The sequence below is a fragment of the Nelumbo lutea genome, chromosome 4, assembly GCF_056320005.1.
Source record: "Nelumbo lutea isolate HS-2025 chromosome 4, American lotus-T2T, whole genome shotgun sequence".
Taxonomy (NCBI): domain Eukaryota; kingdom Viridiplantae; phylum Streptophyta; class Magnoliopsida; order Proteales; family Nelumbonaceae; genus Nelumbo; species Nelumbo lutea.
In genome coordinates, this window is record NC_142687.1 from 82,167,205 (window position 1) to 82,189,798 (window position 22,594).

The window sequence follows — 22,594 nt, forward strand, 5'->3', positions numbered from 1 at the left end:
GACTATAATGAAACTTTTGCACCTGTGGCCAAAATGACAACAATTTGTTTGCTACTAGCCATTACTGCCCTCAAACAATGGACAATTCATTAGATGTTTGTCAAGAATGCCTTCCTCCATGGAGAGTTACAAGAGACAATTTATTTGAAACCACCTCCCGGCTACTACAACAATCCTCAGTTGGTGTGTAAATTGAAGAAATCTTTATATGCCTTAAACAAGCTCCACGAGCTTGGTTTGATTGCTTCCGTACAATAGTGTTGGAAGCTGGTTTTCAGTAGAGTACTTCAGACTACAATGGGCTCAGGGATTGACTCTTTTTTTGGTCTATGTTGATGACATCCTTATTATTGGAAATGATGTGGATGGTATTACCAATCTTAAACTTCTGCTTAGTAACTCCTTCAAAATGAAAGATTCTGGGCCAGTAATATACTTTCTTGGACTCGAAATTCAAAGATGTCATCGGGGTTACGTTATCAATCAACAGAAATATGCTTATGATTTGGTGTCTCTTGCTTGCTTGACTGACTCCAAACATGTTGATACACCTCTGGAGCTTAATTGTAAGTTAAGTAAAGAGGAGGGTGATCTTCTTCCTAATGCTATCCTGTATAGACAACTTGTAGGTAGTCTTATCTACCTAACCATGATTAGACCTGACATCTTCTATGCGGTTCAAATTGTGAGTCAGTTTGTTTAAGCTCCACGTCAGCCTTACTATTCTGCAGTTTTCCAAATTATTTGTTATGTACGGAGTACACTATCATATAGCTTATTTTTCGCATCCTCTTCATCCACACAACTCCGAGCTTATGCAAATGCTGACTGGGCCTGTTGTCCTGACACTCATCACTCTACTACTGGCTGGTGTATATTCCTTGGTGATTCTTTGATTTCTTGGAAATGCAAGAAACAACAAACGGTTTCCAAGTCATCTACTGAAGCCGAGTATAGAGCCATGTCTTCAGTATGTAGTGAAATAATCTGGCTTAAGGCACTCCTTCATGATATGAATATTGATGACTCATTTGCTATTCCTCTGTTTGTAGACAACATGAGTGCAATCAACATTGCAACCAATCCTGCATTTCATGAGCAGATTAAACACATTGAGGTGGATTGTCACTTCATTCGTGACCTTCTCCATGCAAGTCACATCTCTCTCCCACATGTTTCATCGGGTTTACAGCTTGCGGATCTCTTCACCAAAGCCATGACCAAAGCCCGACATAATTTCCTTGTTGACAAATTGATGCTTCTACCCCAACATCAGTTTGAGCGGGAGTGTAGAAGAACTATTGAAGGGTAGTTTTGTAATTCTACTATATTGTACTTTATGTTTTCTTTCTTGTACTATAATAGGCGTGTACTTTAGTGTAGAACTCCTTTTTTATTCTCTTTGTAAGGTCAATCTTGTTCATTTACATAAGATTAATATAAATATATCTTTTTTCTGGGTTGGTTTGATCAAATTGATCAACCCTAACAGATCTGGACTTTTGTCTTTCTCATTGCTCTCACTCTTTCTCGAGCTGATAGTTAGATTGTTGGCTTCTTGGGTAGAGGTGTAAATCAAGTCATGCCGGGTATGCCACGTTCTTATGTGTAGTGTCGGGCTTGGGGTTTCAGGTCCATGTGCCGGCACAACACGACATGACCAAGCGGGCCATGTTGCTCGCGACCCGGCCCAACTCGACCCACATATATTATATCATAATTATATATATTATATTTGTGTATATATAATTTTATTATATTATTTCATTTTTCATTGCATATATAAACAATTGTATACATCAAAATTCATATAAAATAAAATTTAAAGATTTTTTAAATTTTTTTTTGTCTACTTTTTAATTTATTTTAAAATTTTCATTACTTTTTTCTAAATTTTTAAAAAACATGGCTTTGCTTGGTTTGTGGCCCGGATTGGCCCATGGCATGACACTGCACGGAATGGGCCTACATGGGCTTGGGCCATGGGCCGTGCTGGGCTGACCTTCCAAAGTATCCTAGGGGAGGGAAGCACGACCTGCCTTGGCCTGCAGGCTGGCATGACACAACCCACACTTTGTGCGGGCCACACGTGGACCGTGCCGTGTTGCCCAGCATGACCTGATTTACATCTCTATTTTTGGGTTGGAGGAGGGCAAGTCGGCCTCTGAGGTCCTCGACCTCCTGAGGTGGAATGTGTGGCCCTGTTGAAGAATGTTCAATAGATCTTCTTAGGGCTGGATACACATATTACGTGGCGTCGAGGTGTCACCAGTTGGTTTGGCATGCCATGTGATGCTTCCTGGTTGGTTGGCCAAGTCACCCTCCATCAGCATTGTTATTGCCTCCAAGGAAGACATAGGTAGTCACATAGACATCCTTGTGCGAATCCATCAATCACAAACCTCACAAAGATTTATGTCACCAACATCACAACATCCCAACACTAGCTGAAAAACCCCAAACCCTTTTTCACCAGGTTTGAACTAGGGTTACACCAATGAAAAGGAGAGAAAAAGTGTTGTGGCAAAACTCAGGAAGAAATGATTTTGTCAAAAAAAATTTAGGGCTCAAAAACCAGGGATCATTTCTTGCATACTTCGAGATTTGCCATGATCCAAACCCAAAAGGTTTTAAGGGCAATCAACGCTCCACATGATCATAGAAGCCTTAAACTCTGAATTTGGATTTTTCATCAATTTCCATCCGAAAATTAAAAAAAAAGCGCCTATGCACCTTCAAACTGTCTTGCAATATATACTAAATATCTTCTAAAATTATGGTGCATCAACCTGCACTAGTAACACATAGGGTTGTTGTTGGCTGTATGGACTGTTGATGTCAGTCGACAACATGCTAACATCACTAGTTCTACCTGAGTCAACCAGTAGCAGAAGAGTTCCTTGGTCTCAAGGGTGCTCTAATACCAAGTTACAAAGTATTAAGAGAGAGAAAGGAAAAGAAGAAAAGAGAAGAATAGTTTGTCTTGATAATGGGCTAAGTTGCTATTCATGCCCCAAAACAAAGTATTTGAATAGGATGAAGAAAATACCCTTAACTAGGTGCCCCAATATAAAAAGCCTGAAAGAGCAGCTCAGTGCACGAGGCTCCTTTCAATGCGAGGTTTAGGAGGGATAGATGTATGCAGCCTTACCCTTGCACATATAGAGAGGCTGTTTCCAACAACACAACTATCATTTAGAAGACAAAAATACCCTAACACTCCCAACATAAATTAATATAGTTGAAATACTATTGTTTTAAATATGTTGATTTTCCATGTTTCGAGAGGAATTTTAATGTTATTAATAAAGAAAATGGCTATTTTCCAATTAACATGCATGCTTTATTGTATACAAAACTAGAGAATTAGGAAACACTTAGTTTTTTATTTTATGAAATTCTTGCCTAGGCAAAGCCTAGGTGCTCCATTGTTGCCTTAACAACTATGCTTCTAGATTTTGAAAGGTTGCCTATTTCAAGATCACCAAATTGCCCTATGATAGCAATTTGGCCTTGAATGATATTGATTTTTGGGTAGTTGTTTGAACATCGTTATTCTCCATTTTAGCATGATGCTGGTCGGAGAGCTTTTGAGGATGCTCAACAGCAGATGAATGAGATAATGGCTAAAATTGAAGAAAAGAGTGTCAGCATCATGAAAGTCAAAAGTGATTTAGAGGATCACAGAAGTAAGGCAATGGTAGCTCGGAAAATTGAACAAGTATGTGTGCCATCCTATTGAATTTATGCACTTTCATTGTTTATGCTGTTAAAATAGAATCTAGTAAGAACACCTTAGTCCTTCACAGGAATGCAGTAGAGAGCAAGAATCACTAATTACTCTTGAACAAGCTGCAAGACAAAAGGTTGCGGAGCTTTTGTCTGTTATGGAGTCAGAAAAGAGTCAGGGAACTGTTTTGAAGGCAATCTTGCAAGCTAAGGAATCTAACCAAATAGAGGGAATTTATGGCCGAATGGGAGATCTAGGTGCTATTGATGGTGAGTATTTTCTTTTCTTTACTAGTATTTGCTGTTCAATAAATTGTGTTGATATGCTTATAAGAACATCTGTTACATTTCACATCCTTGTTATAATTATAGTTGTATATTTACATTTTTGGTTACTAATTTCCCCAGAATGGATTGCATTGTTGGATGCATTAATCTTCTACAGGTCAATCTTTGAATTGTTCTTATAAATTTAGAGAACAAAAGTATGCTTGGAAGTTTTTTTTTTTTTTTTGTTTTTTTCCAAGTATGTAACAGTTCACCTCTTAGAGTATTTCCACATTCTCCACATTCTTAAAAGGAAGTCCTTATCTGCTAATCAGTCTTCTTTGATTGATAGGGTGAGATTCTGTGTTATTGTTTGTGAAAAAGATGCATAGTGCCAACAAAAAATTGATTGGTCATCTGTATAGGCTCATTGAAAATTTAATCTTACCTTCAAAATTGGAACCACAAAAAAGTGAATTAGGAAAGTATTGGATCACTTTTATGAAAGGAATCAAATAATGAAGAATGTTAAAAAAGAGGTCTAGCTAATTGCTGTGTTCAATTGCAACATGTGATCTTGCTTGGGTATGAGTAAATTGGTATCGAATCTGCATGAATATCCTAGCTATAGATTGATCAAATCATGGTCCAGATCTAATCATTTGTTGTCAGAATCTCAAACAGTAGATCTTTTGGTAATTGGATCAATCTTATCCATCCTGTGTCCGTACAAACTGCTATGCATGGTTGCATGATAATATTTTTATTAGTTGAGTTACCTTGTGCAATAAGCTTTTTAGTAAAATGTTGTAGGTTCAAGCCTCATGGAAGTCATCTTTAGTTGGTTATGATTTTTTTAAAAGAATTTGTAATGTGTGTGTAGTATATGTATGTTTGCTGATCAGTCCAATTTGAATTAATTCTGATAATCCTAAATATAAAACTGAATCAAAATCAGATTTAGGTAAATGTAATTTTAACTGATCTGTTTATGACCCTGGATAAGAGTGTCACAGTGAATAACCCCCCAAAAGAGCATTAATGTGATATGTTACATCGACTTTTTAAAAGTGAAATATTTTTTTACATGGTTTAGAATGGTGTGCATCTTGTTTGGAGACAAGAATACCTAAATATTGTATTGTACTTATCTTGTGGAAGGCTTAAGCTTTGCACGTGGAGTAGAGCGTGCTCGTATGGAAGGGGGGGGAGGTGATGCACAGTGGCTTATGGCTTTCCAAGCTGGGCACCACATGGACTGCCTATAAGCTTTGTTTGATGAAAAAACTGAAGAGCCCAAATTGACTGTAAGTAGTCATTTGAAGAGCTGTCTGCTTCAGCCTATTTGAATAGCTTATTTGGAGTTCTCCAAAGTAGCTGAATCTTGAACTCAGTCCTCCCAAATGGACTTAGAGGTTGATGGCCTCTCTTGGTCTTAATACCTGACCAGGCCCATTCAAAGGTAGGGGTTCCATCTGATGGATTTCCGGATCTTTGTTTTCTACAATGGTCGTCCATGTACAAGATCTCTACCCTAACATGAGATGGAGTTTGTTATTACCCTTGAAAAATCTTGGATGTTTTTTGAATGATGTGGTTAAGTGGCAAAATGTGTAGCAAAATTGTACCTCATTTTAGATAGATGTTTAGAAAAGTCTTTAATTTGTCGGTTGATCTATATTGCTTTTGTTGACTACACTCTAAATTGGCACCTTTTCTGAGATTGACACATACTTTCATTTGTTGTTTATTTTTCACCAAGTGTTTCAGAATGAGCTTTCCCCATTTTGGATTTATTTCATTTGCTTTTTAATTGTTGCAGCAAAATATGATGTTGCCATATCAACTGCTTGCCCTGGACTAGACTATATTGTTGTTGAAACAACTAGTGCAGCACAAGCATGTGTGGAGCTACTTCGACAAAGGAATCTTGGTGTTGCAACTTTCATGATTTTGGTATATATCACTTGCTTTAGAGTTGTGGTGCTCAACATCTTCTCCATTTGTCATGCTCTTGATAAGATTGTTGAGTTCACATTTAGTGAAGTCAATTATTACATGGGCATCTCAGAACTGGGCACTTACCTCTTGCATTGTAGTTTTTGTGGTTAACTTCTTAAAAGTGGTTGCATAATGGCTCTTAGGTATCACATTAAGGTCTATGGTGCTAGCTCTTGAAGAAGTATTACTTTGCTACATTACATGGGCATGGGGTATTTATGTGTTTAAAGTTTTCCAACCAGTCAACCTCCATAAAATCGTAGCAAAAAAATCTTAATTTATTTATGATAAGAATGCATCCCAGTTTTAATGATTTATATTAAGAACAATTCAAATTTAACTACAATAATTATCTTTCCTGGTAGAATAAATAAGCATACACTAATATTTTGCAAATGAGTTTTTACTGGAATTCTCTTTGCAGGAAAAACAAATGGATCATTTACCAAGGTTGAAGGAAAAAGTTAACACCCCGGAGGGAGTTCCACGGCTTTTTGATCTTGTTAAGGTTCAAGATGAACGAATGAAACTAGCGTTTTTTGCAGCCCTTGGGAACACTATAGTAGCAAAAGACCTTGATCAGGTATTTTATAATCTCTTTATATCTTATTTTTGTTTGACATTCTTACATTTACATACTTGCTGCGTGCATAATGGTTGATAAGAATTTATTCTATGCAACATCAAAATTGGTGGACCATTTGTCCAGGGTTTTAAAAGTTCAAGGCTAAAAAAAGGCGCAGGGAGCAATCTGTGCCCAAGTTGTAAGGTGCAAGGCAATGTGAAGCAAGGCACAAAAGTACAATAAATGACAAAAATATTCAAAAATGAAAAAAATTTATAAAATATCTTAAACTTAACATTAATAAACATATAAACTTAAATTTCAAAATAAATATTAAAAAAATCCTATTATCTAAAATTAAAATACATGAACATAACATGTAAAGCATATTCAAATGAGAATTTAAAAATAAAATCAAACATATAAAACATTTTCAAGCATGTAAAAATAATTTTTTGCTTGATTCACTCACTCACCGTCGCTTTGAGAACCCCCTTATTTGCTAATGTTGTTCATTCATTCATCCTAGTAAAATATCTTCTTAAAAGGCAATTAAAGAATAAAGAAGGCACACACCTGGGCTGAAGTGCAAGGCGCGCTAGGTGCACACCTAGGCTCACTGGGCACATACCTTTTGAAAGTGCTGCATGTAGGGCCAAGGTTTGGTGCATACCTTAAAATATGCCTTGCATGAGTGCCTAAGCTCACCTTTTAAATCACTGTTTGTCCATTGAATGAAAAGGATTAAAAGAAGTATTATACTGTGCATTAGAATAAGATGTCTATGGATTCTCTTCCCAATGCACTTTTTCTTAATTTAGGATTTTTTTTTCAATAAAAACCTGAAAGAGAAAAAAGGATAAAGTTTTGCTGTTGGAAGTAGAGAAAAAGATTCCTTATAGATAGTATGGATCTTGACTTTCTTTTATTGGACCATGCTTTACATCTATTACCTTACATGGGATTACTTGTTCTCTGGTTAAAGTTTTTGTTTATAGAACTCTATACAACCTTATTATAATTTAAATAAGTGTGTCTATTGCAATTGGTTATAATTATATTCACACTTCTTCTGAGTTGCAGTGGTATCATAGCCTCCTTTAATTATATTCACTGTATTTAAGTTTGGTTATGCAAGCTTTGTTCTTGTTCATATTTTTCATATCTAAATTAATGAAACATATTCTAGCAAGATGAATCTTTTATGTTGCATATTGTTAGGCAACAAGGATCGCATATGGTACAAATAAGGATTTTCGGCGTGTAGTAACACTTGATGGTGCACTCTTTGAGAAGTCGGGTACAATGAGTGGTGGTGGAAGCAAGCCTCGTGGTGGTAAGATGAGTACATCTATCCATGCCATCAGTGTTTCTGGTGAAGCTATTGCAAATGCTGAGAGAGATCTTGCTAAGTTGGTTGATCAGCTTAGTAGTTTACGCCAAAGGATTTCTGAGGCAGTGAGGCAGTATCAGGTGTCTGAAAAAGCAGTGGCCAATTTGGAAATGCAATTAGCCAAAACTCAAAAGGAGGTAGCATATGAATACTAATTTGTTCAAGGCTTATTTTAATCAGTAATAACTACTGAGTGTTGATTTTATTAAGTTTCCCCTTTCAAACAGATAGAAAGCTTGAATGCACAACATAGTTATATTGAGAAACAACTTGGTTCTTTAAAGGCTGCCTCACAACCAGTGAAGGATGAACTTGATAGATTGGAGGAGCTCAACAAAATTATATCTCATGAAGAAAAGGAGCTTGGGAGACTTACTAAAGGCTCTAAACAGTTGAAGGATAAGGTGAGTGGGTGGCAGGATCATATTTCAAGCGTCACTACAATGACAAACTACATTGCCTTTCTTGTTGTCTTCACATTTCTGCTTATATTCTGAGACCTGGATACATTTACGTATCTAGTTTACTGGTGTCAGACATGATATTTACCAGGTATGAATCTGGATACTGCAGGGGCACTTCCAGATGTGTTCAAAAGCATTAACTCTTTATATGTGAAACTGTGTAGTTTAGCAAATTATACTATTAAAAATTGTATATGTTGGGAATTTTATTAAATTTGGGAAGAAATGTCTTAAGAAATGACATTTAGCTTCAAAAACAAAATTTAAAAAGCTTGATATAAACTTATTACATGGATTGATGGATACCTGTATCCATGTCCACTGTCCAGGATTATAGGAAATGGGGAGTTGTATCCTTGTGTCTGTGTCCACATGCATATTCGGGCATCATCAGTTATGTTACCATACAACCATGCCATATGTTTGTTTTCTAACTATTTCAATACTGAAACAAGCATTTGGTTGGCTTAAGAAAAGGAATGGTAGTTATTTTTTCTTGAAAAACTAAAAACTATGTGAAGATTGAGTGCAAGATGCAAAATGGGTGGATGGTGCTCACTTATGCTACTTTTTTAAGAAGTTTTCTTTGTTTTTTTTTTTTCTTGCCAACCAATAATGTTTAGGAAATAAAGCTTTGCTTTCATATCTATCAATATAAATAAATACATAAAGATATTCTTTTATTTTCTATCCTTTTAGTTTCTTTCACTTTTTTTTTCTCATGGAAAACAAATGAAGCCTTGGGATATTTTTACTGGAACCCCCAAAAAAGTATTAACAATATTGGAGTAAATTGAATCATCTGAAATGATATGACACCCTTGTACATGTATCTGGGTATCATAGCTCATCAATGGCTGTGCATGATGCATTGATACTCGAAAATTGAAATATCTATAGAAACGTGATTTTGGTTTAAACACCTGTCATTTGTAGGAAAAATTGGTTTATATTTTAAAAATCTATAGTTTTTTTTATTATCTTTTGACATCTTTTGAAAATTATTTAATTGCTGGAGCTTCAAGGCTAGGTCTTTCAGGACCTCTTACATGGGAACACTTGTGAACAATATAGACACTAACTTCTATGCCTTATGGCCCCTAAAAAAGCTTGGTGTCTTACAATTTTGCAATAGTACTAACTTCTGGAATTTTCCTTCACTTGATTTCCAGGCTCTTGTGCTTCAGGGTAAAATAGAAAATGCAGGTGGTGAAAGGCTGAAATCCCAAAAGTCAAAAGTGAATAAGATTCAGTCTGTAAGTATATCTTCACCACCTAAAGAATGTCAAGCTCTGTTAAAAGATATTTGTACTAAGGGGATTGATACTGGAAAGTGGTATCTGATCCAACAAGTGTCTCTTATTCACTAGGATATTGACAAGAGCAACACAGAGATCAATCGTCACAAGGTTCAGATAGTGACGGGTGAGAAAATGGTGAAGAAATTGACAAAGGGGATTGAGGAATCAAAGAAAGAGAAAGAGAGGGTTTTAGAGGAAAAGGAGAAAACGCTTGCTGCTTTTGAAGAGATCAAACAGAAAGCACTTGCAGTGCAAGAAAACTATGAAAAGACGCAGAAGGTCATTTGTCTGTCAGCATAGTGATACTACATTTTGGAACAGAATGTTTGTTCTGCTTCTGACGTTTGCTTTCAAAACTACAGCTTATGGATACCCATAATGATGAACTGGATGCAAAGAAAGCAGAATATAACAAACTGAAGAAAACAATGGATGAACTACGTGCTTCTGAGGTTTGCTTCCGTTGAACCTGCTTTTTTCCTTTATTTTTGTTTCCTAATCTGGTCATTTTGATCTTATTCCTTTGATTGCTTTACATGGAAGAACAGGTCGATATTGATTATAAGTTACAAGATCTGAAGAAGCATTCCAAGGAATGGGAAGTTAAGATGAAGGGGTACAAAAAGAAGCTTGATGACCTACAGATTGATCTCAAGAAACATTTGGAGCAGTATGTTCTGTCTAATGTCTTGAAATCAGCCTGTGTTGCAAATTTTATAGTTGGGTTTTTTTATATTATTTTTTTGTGGTTTTAGAGTTCAAAAGGATGCTGTAGATCCTGAAAAGTTAAAAGCAACACTGGATGACGAGGTATTGTGTGAGGCTTGTGACCTAAAAAGAGCACTTGAGATGGTAGCGTTGCTCGAAGCACAACTGAAAGAAATGAGTCCAAACCTTGATTCTATTGCAGAGTATGCTTTCTCATTTATTTCTCTTTCTGAAGTATGCACATCTCTTTCATCTGTTTTTCAAATGCTTTGTGTTTTTATATCTGTAGATATCGGAGGAAAGCTTCCGTGTACACTGAACGTGTGGGAGAACTGAATACAGTGACCCAAGAACGTGATGTTGTAAAGAATCAGTATGATGAACTTAGGAAAAAACGGCAAGGCGACCATCTCTGATTGTGCTTTCTTTTTAACATTTTCGATGCATTTTCTACTTTCTTCCTGCTATATAAATATTCTGATGTGATCATTTTGGTCATGGTTATAGGTTAGATGAGTTTATGGCAGGCTTCAACACAATATCATTGAAGTTGAAGGAAATGTATCAGGTTTGTGCATTTTGATGTTTTTTCCTATAGATTTTAGATGTCTCACTCACATGTAGACATGATGTGTGTCAGACACAAGGTATCGCATGGATTGTTGGTCTTTATTTACTTCTGAAATAAATATAAACATCTCTAATGCATTTTATATTGTGCAACCACTATATTTAATCTTATTTTAGATTTGGTAACTTATTTGTGGGAACCTAGGTTATGTCTAACATGTGACTTGATGAGGGCAAGTAGATTAAGATGGTTTGGGTATTACTATACTTGGCTGGTAAGAAGTGGTGCATTGTAAGTGAGGGTGTAGAAAAAATAGTGGAGGCATTGTGAATTGGTTTGATGGCTCATAATTTAACAATTGATATTGTAGATTGTCAAGACTGCTATTCAGTCTTGATCACTAAGAGATTTCAGGTTCGATGAGAAGAGAATGTGAAGAAGATGTAGAGGAAAGAGTGGTGGAAGAGCAATAGAACGCATAATTTTAGGAGAAGAACAGAATGTCAATATTCTGCTGCCGCCACTTTAAGTTAGTATATATAGGTTATGCTAGTTACATGAAAGGACATATCTGCCTTTGGTGTTTACATCATAACTGCTAACAAATAACAAACAATATAAAACTGAAACTAGAGATAACAGAACAGAAAAAATATCCACAGCTGTGACTAGCTACATTCTACCCTACGGACAGAGTGGGACCACAGCTGTGGGGCCCACATCACTGTTCTCTACACTCCCCCTCAAGTTGGGAGTATATGTTCATCATTCCCAACTTGGATAGATCCGCCTCTAGCTTCTTTCTTGATACGGCTTTAGTAAGAATGTCTGCTAGTTGCATACTGGATGTGATATAAGGGAGGCATACTTCTTGAGATGAGACCCTCTCTCGCACAAAATGACGGTCAACTTCAATGTGTTTGGTTCTGTCATGCTGTACTGGATTATGTGCTATATTAATGGTGGCTTGATTATCACAGTACAACATTAGAGGCTTTTCATACTCAATACCCAACTCCTCAAGTAGAGATCTTAGCCATAGGATTTCAGCCACTTCCAGGAGACAAGGTTTCTTCCCACAATGGCACAATATCCCGAGGTAGACCTTCTGTCATCAACACTCCCAGCCCGATCTGCATTAGTATAAACCTCCACTTTCATGTGGTTGTTGTTCTTGAAAAGTATGCCCCTACCTGGGCATCTCTTCAAGTAAGCTAAGATTCTTTCTGCCGCAAAAAGATGTGTGGTTCTAGGAGAATGCATGTACTAGCTGACAACACTAACATCATAGGTTATATCTGGCCGAGTGAGGCAGAGATATAGGAGCTTTCCTACCAGTTGCTGGAACATAACTGTCTTCTAGAAGCTCCCAACTCTCGGCACTAATCCTGTGATTCTGTTCAATTGGTGTATCTGCAGGCTTAACACCTAACTTTTCAGTTTCTGCCAACAGGTCTAGGACATATTTCCTTTGAGATATAAAGATCCCCTATTTGGATCTAGCAACTTCAATACCCAAAAAATACCGAAGTACACCAAGGTCCTTCACCTCAAATTCTTGGTGAAGAAGCTGTTTAAGAGACTCAATCTCATGGCTATAATTCCCTGTGACCACAATATCATCAACATATATTGCCAATAGTGTCAAAGAGGACTCCACCCTCTTGATGAATAGGGTATGATCTGACTGGGCTTGTACATATCCAAACTTCACAAGTGCTAGTCTGAATCTATCGAACCTAGCCCTAGGTGACTGTTTCAGACCATACAAAGCCTTGTTGAGCCGGCATACCTTCTTACCTACTTCTGCATCATAGAATCTTGGAGGCAAACGCACGTAAACTTCTTCCTGCAAATCTCCATTTAGAAAGGCATTTTTCACGTCCATTTGGTATAAAGGCCAAGTGTGACTTGCTGCAGGAGACAAGAGAACTCGAATAGTAGTCATCTTGGCTACCGGTGCAAATGTCTCCAAGTAATCTATGCCATAAGTCTGTGTAACCCTCTTGCAACTAACTGAGCTTTGTACCTCTCAATAGATCCATTTGCATTATGTTTCACCGTAAATACCCATCTGCATCCAACTGGTTTCTTTCCTTTTGGAAAATCAACTACCTCCCAGGTGTTGTTCTTCAATAGAGCATCCATCTCAACTTGCATTGCATCTTTCCATTCAGGGACGGATAGGGCTTCTTGCACTGTTCTTGGAATAGAGACATTGGAAATGGAGCTAAGTTAGGACCTGTAGGTAGGAGATAGACGATCATAGGATAAAAAGTGGGAAATACAGTGGGCTGTGGATGTGGTACAATGTCGTTTCCCTTTACGGACTGCAATTGGAAGCTCAAGATCATCTGTAGGGGAAGTCTCTATGGGCTATGGGACTGAAGTATCTGGACCTAGAGCTGCAGATGAGATTGGAGCTGGTCTAGACTGCTGATGATCAGGATCAACTTGCCTGCACCGCTTGTGATAAACCCTCAACTCCTGATCCCGCTGACCACCCTCACCATTGCAGCTTTCCCTCAATTCTTGATCCCTCTGACCACCTTCACCATTGCGGTTCTCATCACCCAATGGAATAGGTAAAGGAACTGCCCCACTCTCACTGCTCTCCCCCTGAAGACAAGAACTCAAACCCCCACTCTCACTACTCTCCCCCTGAGAGGCAACCTGAGAATAATAGGGTGTCCCCTCAAAGAAAGTGACATCCATAGAGACAAACTTCCTTCCGGAGACAGGATCATAATAGCAATAACCCTTTTGAGTTTGTGCATAACCAAGGAAGATGCATTTGGAGGCTTTGGGTTCGAACTTGGAGGGATGGGGTCCGAGAAGCTGAACAAAGCAAGTGCAACCAAATGTCTTAAGGGGAATAGAAAACAAGTCCTTACGTGGGTGTAGAAGTGAAAAAAGAGATCGCATATCAAGGACCCTGGAAGGGACCCGATTAATAAGGTATACCGCCGTGAGGATAGCATCCCCCCAGAAGCGAATAGGACATTGGAAGTAAACATGAGGCTTCTAGCCACTTCCAAAATGTGCCTATTCTTTCTCTCGGCAACTCCATTCTGTTGAGGTGTATGAGGGCAAGAGCTCTGGTGGATAACCCCATGATGAAGAAGATAATATGTCAATGATTTGGCAAAGTTTTCCTTTGCGTTATCAGATCGATGAACTTTGATCTTGGCATCAAACTGGGTTAGAATCATTTGGTGAAAATTTTGGGTCAGGGAAGGTACCTCATCTCGTGAACGCATGAGATAAATCCAAGAAAACCAGGTATGGTCATCAACAAATAACAAAAAATATCTGTAACCACCCATGGAAGGGATATGATAAGGCCCCCAAATGTTAGTATGCACAATATCAAAAGAATTATCACTCTTTTTATTACTCAATAAATAAGGCTTTCTACAATGCTTAGCAAACTCACAACTTTCACACTGTAGTTGAGACAACTCAATAGACTCAAATAAAGTAGGAAACAGACTCTGCAAAAATCGAAAAGACAAATGACCTAATCGGTTATGCCAAAGCATAACCGGACTCACACTCTGAGAAACAAAAGATAACTTCTCTACTGACTCTCCCTGACGGAACCGCTCCCCGAGCAGATAGATCCCATTCGTCTCACGGCTAGTCCCAATCACCTGCGTCTCCAAGTCCTGAAAAACACATCGGTCAGGGAAGAAGGTTACTGAGCAGTTCATATGCTTGGTAATACTACTGACTGAAAAAAGGTTAGTCTCAAGCTTAGGCACATTCAAAACAGATGATAGGGACATAGTATCTGAAAGCTTGATGTCACCCTTCCCAGAAATAGGAACCAAGGAGCCATCAGCAATAGATACCTTATCTCTACTAGAAGACAAATGGTAAGTAGTAAACAGTGAAGGCAAGCTAGTCATGTGATCAAATGCACCTGAGTCTATTACCCAACAAGGTTCAGTAGTACTGGAGCTGAGGCATGATAGGCTGAAGCTCGAGTACCTGAATGGGCGAAGGCAGATGTGACAGGGGCTGATGGAGGCTGTGGTGGCTGAGTTGAATTTCCTACCTCCTTTTCTAGCTGTATTAGGGCAGCCCGAACTGTAGCTAAGGTCTCCAAAGGTGTTCCTTTTGTGCCAGATGAGGATGTTGAATCAGTGTTCATGGCTACATGAGCAGTGCCCTTCTTGTTCTTAACTTCGCAGGAACCAAGTGAGGATGCGGTTTCCAACACGTCTCTTTTGTATGTTTGGGTTTCTTACAATGTTCACATACTACATCCTTTTGTCTTCCTTTCTCTTGTCCTTCTCTGAATCACCCCCTGATTTGGGTGTAGCCGCTACAAAGACTGATACGGGTTGCATCATAACCTTCCTTCTGGTTTCTTCACTATGCACAAATGAGTAGGCCTGAGAGAGAGTCACACTGTCTCTAGTCAAAATCTGCTGCCTCACAATATCATATTGTGGGTTCAGTCCCGCCAAGAACTCAAACACTCTGTTTGTCTCAATGTGCTTTCTATGGGTCTGAGCATCTTTGGGACTCTCCCACTCAAGAGTCTCTAAGTTATCAATTTCATGCCACGGGGACTTCAAGGTAGAGAAGTAGACTGATACCGGTTTCTCTCCTTGTTTAAGGGTGTTCACTTCACATTTCAATTCATATGCTCTGGCAACATTAAGGTGTTGGGAGTAAGTTTCTTTCATAACATCCCATATCTCCTTGGCTGTCTTTGCCCACAAATAGTTCCGGCTAATATGAGGCTGCATAGAATTACACAGCCATGTCATAACCAAGTAGTTTTATTGCATCCACTTGGTATATGTCGAGTCTCCCTTGGAAGGTTCTTTCATATTTCCCAGGAGGTACCTTAGTTTACCTCTTCCACCAATAGCCATCATGGCTGATTGGGCCCAACAAATAGTTTGATCCATCAATCTTTTCGGTTGTAATCTAACCACCCATCTCAGAAACACCACCATAATTGCTGTTCCCAAGATTGCCTTCTGCCTGAATCTTAGATTCCATTTCTGCCAAGTCTCAAAAACAGTACTTGAGTCACCAATCACAATCAAAACAGTATAGGCCTGATCTGTATTGTCAGTGTATGTGCACAAAACCGAAGTAATTCTGATCTGAAACCAACTAGCCAACACAGTAATAGCTGTCCGTAGATCTCTAACCCCCTTAGAACTCTGAGAACAACTTTAAAACAAAACTGATATGCTAGGGAAAGTTCGGGTTTTAATCAGTCCTGAAAGTAAGCAATTCAGTCGTACAGTCCAAACTGAATAGATGAGCTTGCAGTAATAAGAAACCCTAGAATCTGACCGGACCTACCAATCAACTTAAGAGTAGCTCTAGGTAGATCACAGGGTTCAGTCAACCACTGGGGCTTGCCGCAGATCACTTTCAAACTCTAGAGTAGAGAGAACACAATTCGGTTCAGGGTTTGCTGTAAAACCCTAGGAAATCGAAGAGAGAAAAAGCTAGAATGGTTCAGCCTTCCCCACCAGATAGGTCCAACCTATCTTCTTTGAAAGAACTTTTGTTAAAAAAGTTACAACTTACAAGGAAAAATAGTTCGCTGCCTTCTAGGATTACCTGAACCCTAGTCTTCTCTGATCCTTCCTGACCACCAACACTCTGCAACCCTAGCAAGTTTCCAACAGCTGCTAGTACCTCTGGCGATCTCCAAGAATCAGTTTGCGAACTCCTCCTCTTCAGCTTTCAGTCCTAGGAGATTCTCATGTGGTCGGCTGGTATTAGACTCACATGAAAAACCCTAACTTGGCTCTGATACCACGTAGATTGTCAAGACTGCTATTCAGTCTTGATCACTAAGAGATTTCAAGTTCGATGAGAAGAGAATGTGAAGATGTAGAGGAAAGAGTGGTGGAAGAGCAATAGAACACAGAATTTTAGGAGAAGAACAGAATGTCAATATTCTTCCACCGCCACTTTAAGTTAGTATATATAGGTTATGCTAGTTACATGAAAGGACATATCTGCCCTTGGTGTTTACATCAAAACTGATAACAAACAATATAAAACTGAAACTAGAGATAACAGAACAGAAAAAATATCCACAGCTGTGACTAGCTACATTCTACCCTACGGACAGAGTGGGACCACAGCTGTGGGGCCCACATCACTGTTCTCTACAGATATGATATCAACCCCTATAGTTGGGATAAGGCCTTGTTTAGTTTAGTTGAGAGAGCTTTGGTAGTAAATAAAATGCATGACATAATAACTGGTGGTACATAACCTAAGGTGAGGTTGCCATACAGGCATATTCTAAGGTATTTTTCCTTGTGAGGTGTAAAGCTTGCAAGAACGAAAGACTGCTTTGTTGGTGGTCAATGGTCTTCGTAAAACGAATTTAAAAAAGGAGAAAGAGAGGAGTAAATGAAAGAAGGATAACTAGCAAGGTCGTACGACTAGATAACCAGAGGAGAGAAGTGGTAATCTCACTATCAGGAGAATGCAATTCTCTCCAAGAAGGCTAGTTGTAAAGATCAAATATTAAGTCTTAAGTTAAACTGTCAAAAAATGAGGCACATCACTATTTATAGGCAGGGCTAGGAAATCCTAGATTGCACAACAATCTCCTTGCACACAAAGAAAAGGACATTTACAAATATCTTTTGAAATATTGTTCCAGGGTATTTTTCTTTTGGGCAGTTGCAAATTGCAGGAAAAATTAGGAATGCCTCTAATATTAGATATTCATCATACTAAGCAAAAATAAGTGTGATAAATGAGATTTTTTTGTTATTAATGATGAAAACCTATCTCCACCCCTATTGATGTGAATTGTAAACTCTCAGCTAATGATGGAGAGCTTTTAGCTGACAGGGAATTGTTTTAACGACTATTGGGGAAACTCCTGTATTTATGTATGGTTTGTCTAGACATTTCATACATTGTGAGTGTCATCAGTAAGTTCATGCATGCATCCAGAGACACATGGCAGCTGTAGAAAGGGTGCTATGCTATCTTAAGGGAACCCATGGGAAGGGTATATTATTTGCTAAACATGGGCACATGAAGGTAGAAGTACATACATATGCTAATTGGGTAGGTAATGTGGATGATAGAAGATCCACATCAGGTTATTGTGCTATGGTTGCCAGAATATTGTTTCCTGGAGAAATAAAAAGCAGTCAATGGTTGTTAGATCTTTAGCTGAGTCTGGGTATAGGGCTATGGCCTATGGGGTTTTTGAGTTTTATTGCTTGGATCTCTTTTTGATGAGATGGATGTTGCATGTGACAAGCCACTGATGTTGTATTGTGATAATCAAGCTGCAATCGACATCGCTCACAACTCAGTTCAACATGATAGAACTAAGCACATTGAGGTAGACATGCACTTTATATGGGAGAGAGTGGCTTCAGGATAGGTGTGCCTTCCGTTCATTGCATCGAAAGAATAATTAGTAGATTTTGACTAAGGGAGTTCCAAAAGCAAAACTTCAGTATTATGTAAGCAAATTGGGCATGAATGACATCTATGCTCAACTCGAGGGGGAGTATAGTGAGAATGGGCCTTAGTGATTTATTTCTTTTGAGTTGTGTTTTTAAGTTATGTTCTTTTTAGTTATGGACCTCTTTTGTTTGCTTTTAATTATTTCTCTAGTGATGGCTGCCCTATTAAGGGCATCCAGGGTATTGTACTCAATTTAGAATTAAGAGAATAAAAGACATCTTGGGGGGCTAGAGAGATCAGATCGAACTCTTCTCTTCTCTCTTCCCTTCTCTTCTTCTTCCACTAACTACTGCTGAATCCTCTCTTTCTTTCTTTATTCTTCCTTTTTATTTTTTTCTGAATTATTGCAGGAGTAATAATAATAATAATAAATTGGGTTTGAGTTTGGCTTGAAACTTGATTTGGACCGAGCCAAATTGAGTTTTTTGTTATTCAAGCTCTAATGGCTCTTGAGTAGCTTGCTTTAGATGCAGCAATTGATTTAAAATTGATGATCTGGGGAAAATTGATGTTTGGTACATATTATGAGATAAAAATTTAAAACTGTAGCAACTGATTTGGTAAAATAGAATTTTTTTAGTTACTAAGGCCCTGTTTGGTTTGCTGGAATAGGGGTCTGGAATCAGAATCGGAATGGATTATTCCAATTCCAACTGTTTGGTTGGGCGAAATTGGAATCCCATTCCCACTCCTGGTGGAATGGCATTCCCCCATTTGAGGGAATGACCACTCCCTCCCCCTCAAGAATGAAATCCCATTCCTGCTGATTCCAATTCTCGTTCCCATTCCTGTCTGAACCAAACAGACTGGAAATAGACCATTCTGATTCCGATTCTGACTGAACCAAACGGACCCTAAGTTATTGATTTCCTCCATGTTATAATTGTCCACACAACATACAATCTCTCTCATATATATATATATATATATTATTGAAGTTCCTTTTATTATTATAATAAATAACAAATATGATGCTTTAAGTAAGAGCACACGCTATGCATGTGTGCAAGTAAAGGGTAAACATTATAATCTAATGTAACTCGTATGACCTGCACAAAAAAACCAAGGCAAGTACCCACTTTATATAGTATATACATATCATGCGTTATTTTGTCAAACTTATGTCTATTTTTGAATTTGATTATATAGGACTGCTAAATTATTGGCTGTTATACTGGCATTTTGTTCTGGTGATATTTCTGTTTTGAGATAATTCTCTACATGGGTTGCACACTGATGTTCTGCATGCATGTTATTGAGACCTTTTCTGGTTAGTATGATTCATACCCTTTCTGCAGATGATCACACTTGGAGGTGATGCAGAGTTAGAGCTAGTGGACTCCTTGGATCCTTTCTCTGAGGGTGTTGTTTTCAGTGTCAGACCTCCAAAGAAGAGTTGGAAAAACATTGCAAATTTGTCAGGCGGTGAGAAGGTGGCTTCTTAGAATCCCACCTTTGAAAGACAATTATCTCCCTAATTATTTTCGTCTCCCATTTATCTGCCTATAGTAAATACTCTTTTATCTTTTCCTTTGGGGGTGAATTGGTCTGGGGTTGGGTGGGGGATTAAATGATTGATGGTTGGTTGTATACGTTTTGACCCATGTGTTCTGGTCTGCTGGATCAGTCTTCCCAGGCCTGTTGACACTCACAAATGGGTTTTATGCCCTTGTAAATTAATTATGTGCAGATTTCTTACAATGCTGTCTATTGACGTTCTTTACTATTTTCATTTCAGACACTCAGCTCATTAGCTCTTGTTTTTGCACTTCATCATTACAAACCTACACCGCTCTATGTTATGGATGAGATTGATGCTGCCCTGGGTACTTTTTCCGACTCTGCACAATTTATGGCATATTTCCTCTTTCCTTCCTAATGTTTTGTTTGCTTATGGTTTATGTTCTCTTGCAGATTTCAAAAATGTCTCAATTGTTGGACATTATGTGAAAGAGCGCACGAAGGATGCACAATTCATAATCATAAGGTAGTAGGAAAGTAACGGCGGATTATTACCAAAATAACTTTACTCTCACCTCTGATATCTTGTATTATGGTTTATCTTATTTTGCAGTCTGAGAAACAACATGTTTGAGTTGGCTGACCGACTTGTTGGCATTTACAAAACTGATAACTGCACCAAAAGCATTACAATCAACCCAGGAAGCTTTGCGGTTTGTGAGAAAGCAGCATAATTCATGGGTGTAAGTGTAACTGCTGTGAATTGCCTGGTAATTTTATTCTGTTTAAAGCTATGGTACCAATTTCAAGTGCTGTGCAAGCTCCTAATACAGGAGCTTGCAGGTACCAAATGTGTATGTGTTTACAACTAAAAGGTTAAGTGTATGTGCTTGATGCCTTTTATATATATATATATATATATATATATGCATGACGCCATGTGTACAGAGATCTTACATGTTGGATTCACCTTTGGTGAATGTTGTTGTATCAGTGTGTGTATTGCATTGGTTAACCTTTTCTGAGAAACTCGAGATTTATAGTTTCTTTCTTATCTATGTTGTATACATTAATCAAAGACTGAATTGTTCAGGGACAAGACAATATTGCATTCGATGCAATTTCATAGCTGTCTAGCTTTTAGTGAGTTAAAGACCTGAGAATGCCTTGAATGTAAAAAACGGTATACAACTGGACATATTGTTCTATTCGTGCAGCGCCGCAGTGGTCTAGTCGGTTTTTGTTAATCTGTACATGGCTTGCCCAGAAATACGTAGGCCAATTGCTATCTCATGGAGTCTTTCGTTCAAGTTCGGTCTTGTTTCTAATTTGATGGTGTTTATTATCTCAACACGAACAAGAGTGGAAATGGGTTGGCTTTTCTGCCCAGCATAGGAATATTGCTACCTCTACTGCTTGATATGTTCATCGGGGTTCGGGAATCCAAAATAAATACTTCCGTCTCATGAATAACTACCATTAGGCAGCAGTCGGCAGAATTGTTTGTCATGTCATTCTGTCTTCAAGCTTGAAGAGGCGGGGTCCATAATATTACCCTCAAAACGAAGGTTGTGAGCGCTTTTTTACCGAGGATTTTGTGAAGTTGTCAACTTGTGCTCTTGATAAGATAACCCTGGTTTCTGAAAGTTCGTTCTTGGCTTAAGGTTCATATTGGCTTGCACCTTTTGTTATGTAAATCGTTGTACTTGTTTTAGAGCTTTTCATGCATTTCCTACAACTGAGGGCAGTCTCAGCAACTTGGGCTTGTTTTGGACCGAGACCAGCTGAAGTTGGGTTCCCGGCTAATGCTTAATTCATCTAATGGAATGTTCTAAAGTAAGATGATCCAAGGTTCAAAATATCCATACAGGGCAAATAGGGGTGGATTCTATCAGAGCTGAGCTGAATACTTGGCTATTCGAACTTGGCCCATTGAAACTGTGTTAGGTTTGAGCTCGAGCTTGAGCTCGATTCGAGTTATAGATTTAAGCTCGAATTCAGTTCGGTTCAAAGCTTGCAAGGCTCGACTGCAAGTCAAGTTTTTTTTTTCTCTAGAAATAAAATGTATGCATATAAAAATATTTTTTTATTTTACATACAAATAATTATTTATTATTATACATATCAAAAAATGTATACATATAAATAATGTTCTTATTTTACATACACAAAAATAAGAATTATAAAAATGATTTACCATTATACATAAAAAATATAGTATATAAAATGTTATTATATAATAAAAATTATTTACCATTATATTATGCCGGTGAGAAGCTCGGCTCATGGCCACCCCTAAGCCTATATTGCTGTATCGATATTGTTTTTTTCTTTTATTTTTTTTTCCTGAATCTGGTTCAGAGGGGTCGGTCTACCCCCCTGAACCACTCGCCAACCCAAAACATCCCTTGTAGGGGTGTATTAGGAAGGCTTCGATATGATACGTATCGGTCAATACGGGCCAAAATTTTGAACCTTGATGTGATCTACTCCTACACTCCTACTTAAGGGTGAAAGAATGGGTACAAAATTTTGAACCTTGATGTGATCTACTCCTACACTCCTACTTAAGGGTGAAAGAATGGGTACAAAATTTTGAACCTTGATGTGATCTACTCCTACACTCCTACTTGGGGGTGATCCAGGTGA

At 38.1% G+C, this 22,594-nt stretch overlaps 1 protein-coding gene across 2 annotated transcripts in view; it reads left to right on the top strand.

The window, feature by feature from the left end:
* SMC3 (structural maintenance of chromosome 3) overlaps positions 1-21,071 on the top strand; it is a 41,597-nt gene extending 20,526 nt beyond the window's left edge. The window contains exons 12-28 of one of the 2 annotated variants that reach the window (XM_088983540.1): positions 3,569-3,721; positions 3,810-3,999; positions 5,819-5,952; positions 6,422-6,580; positions 7,784-8,092; positions 8,183-8,359; positions 9,592-9,675; positions 9,790-9,999; positions 10,083-10,172; positions 10,269-10,390; positions 10,476-10,631; positions 10,718-10,825; positions 10,936-10,996; positions 19,783-19,917; positions 20,223-20,310; positions 20,399-20,471; positions 20,559-21,071. In XM_088983540.1, coding sequence (XP_088839666.1) covers positions 3,569-3,721; positions 3,810-3,999; positions 5,819-5,952; positions 6,422-6,580; positions 7,784-8,092; positions 8,183-8,359; positions 9,592-9,675; positions 9,790-9,999; positions 10,083-10,172; positions 10,269-10,390; positions 10,476-10,631; positions 10,718-10,825; positions 10,936-10,996; positions 19,783-19,917; positions 20,223-20,310; positions 20,399-20,471; positions 20,559-20,679 — 2,370 coding nt within the window. In that variant the 3' untranslated portion in view covers positions 20,680-21,071. The remainder of the gene's footprint in view (positions 1-3,568; positions 3,722-3,809; positions 4,000-5,818; positions 5,953-6,421; positions 6,581-7,783; positions 8,093-8,182; positions 8,360-9,591; positions 9,676-9,789; positions 10,000-10,082; positions 10,173-10,268; positions 10,391-10,475; positions 10,632-10,717; positions 10,826-10,935; positions 10,997-19,782; positions 19,918-20,222; positions 20,311-20,398; positions 20,472-20,558) is intronic. The other variant, XM_088983541.1, reaches the window with a different exon arrangement.
* Positions 21,072-22,594: the final 1,523 nt, after the last annotated feature.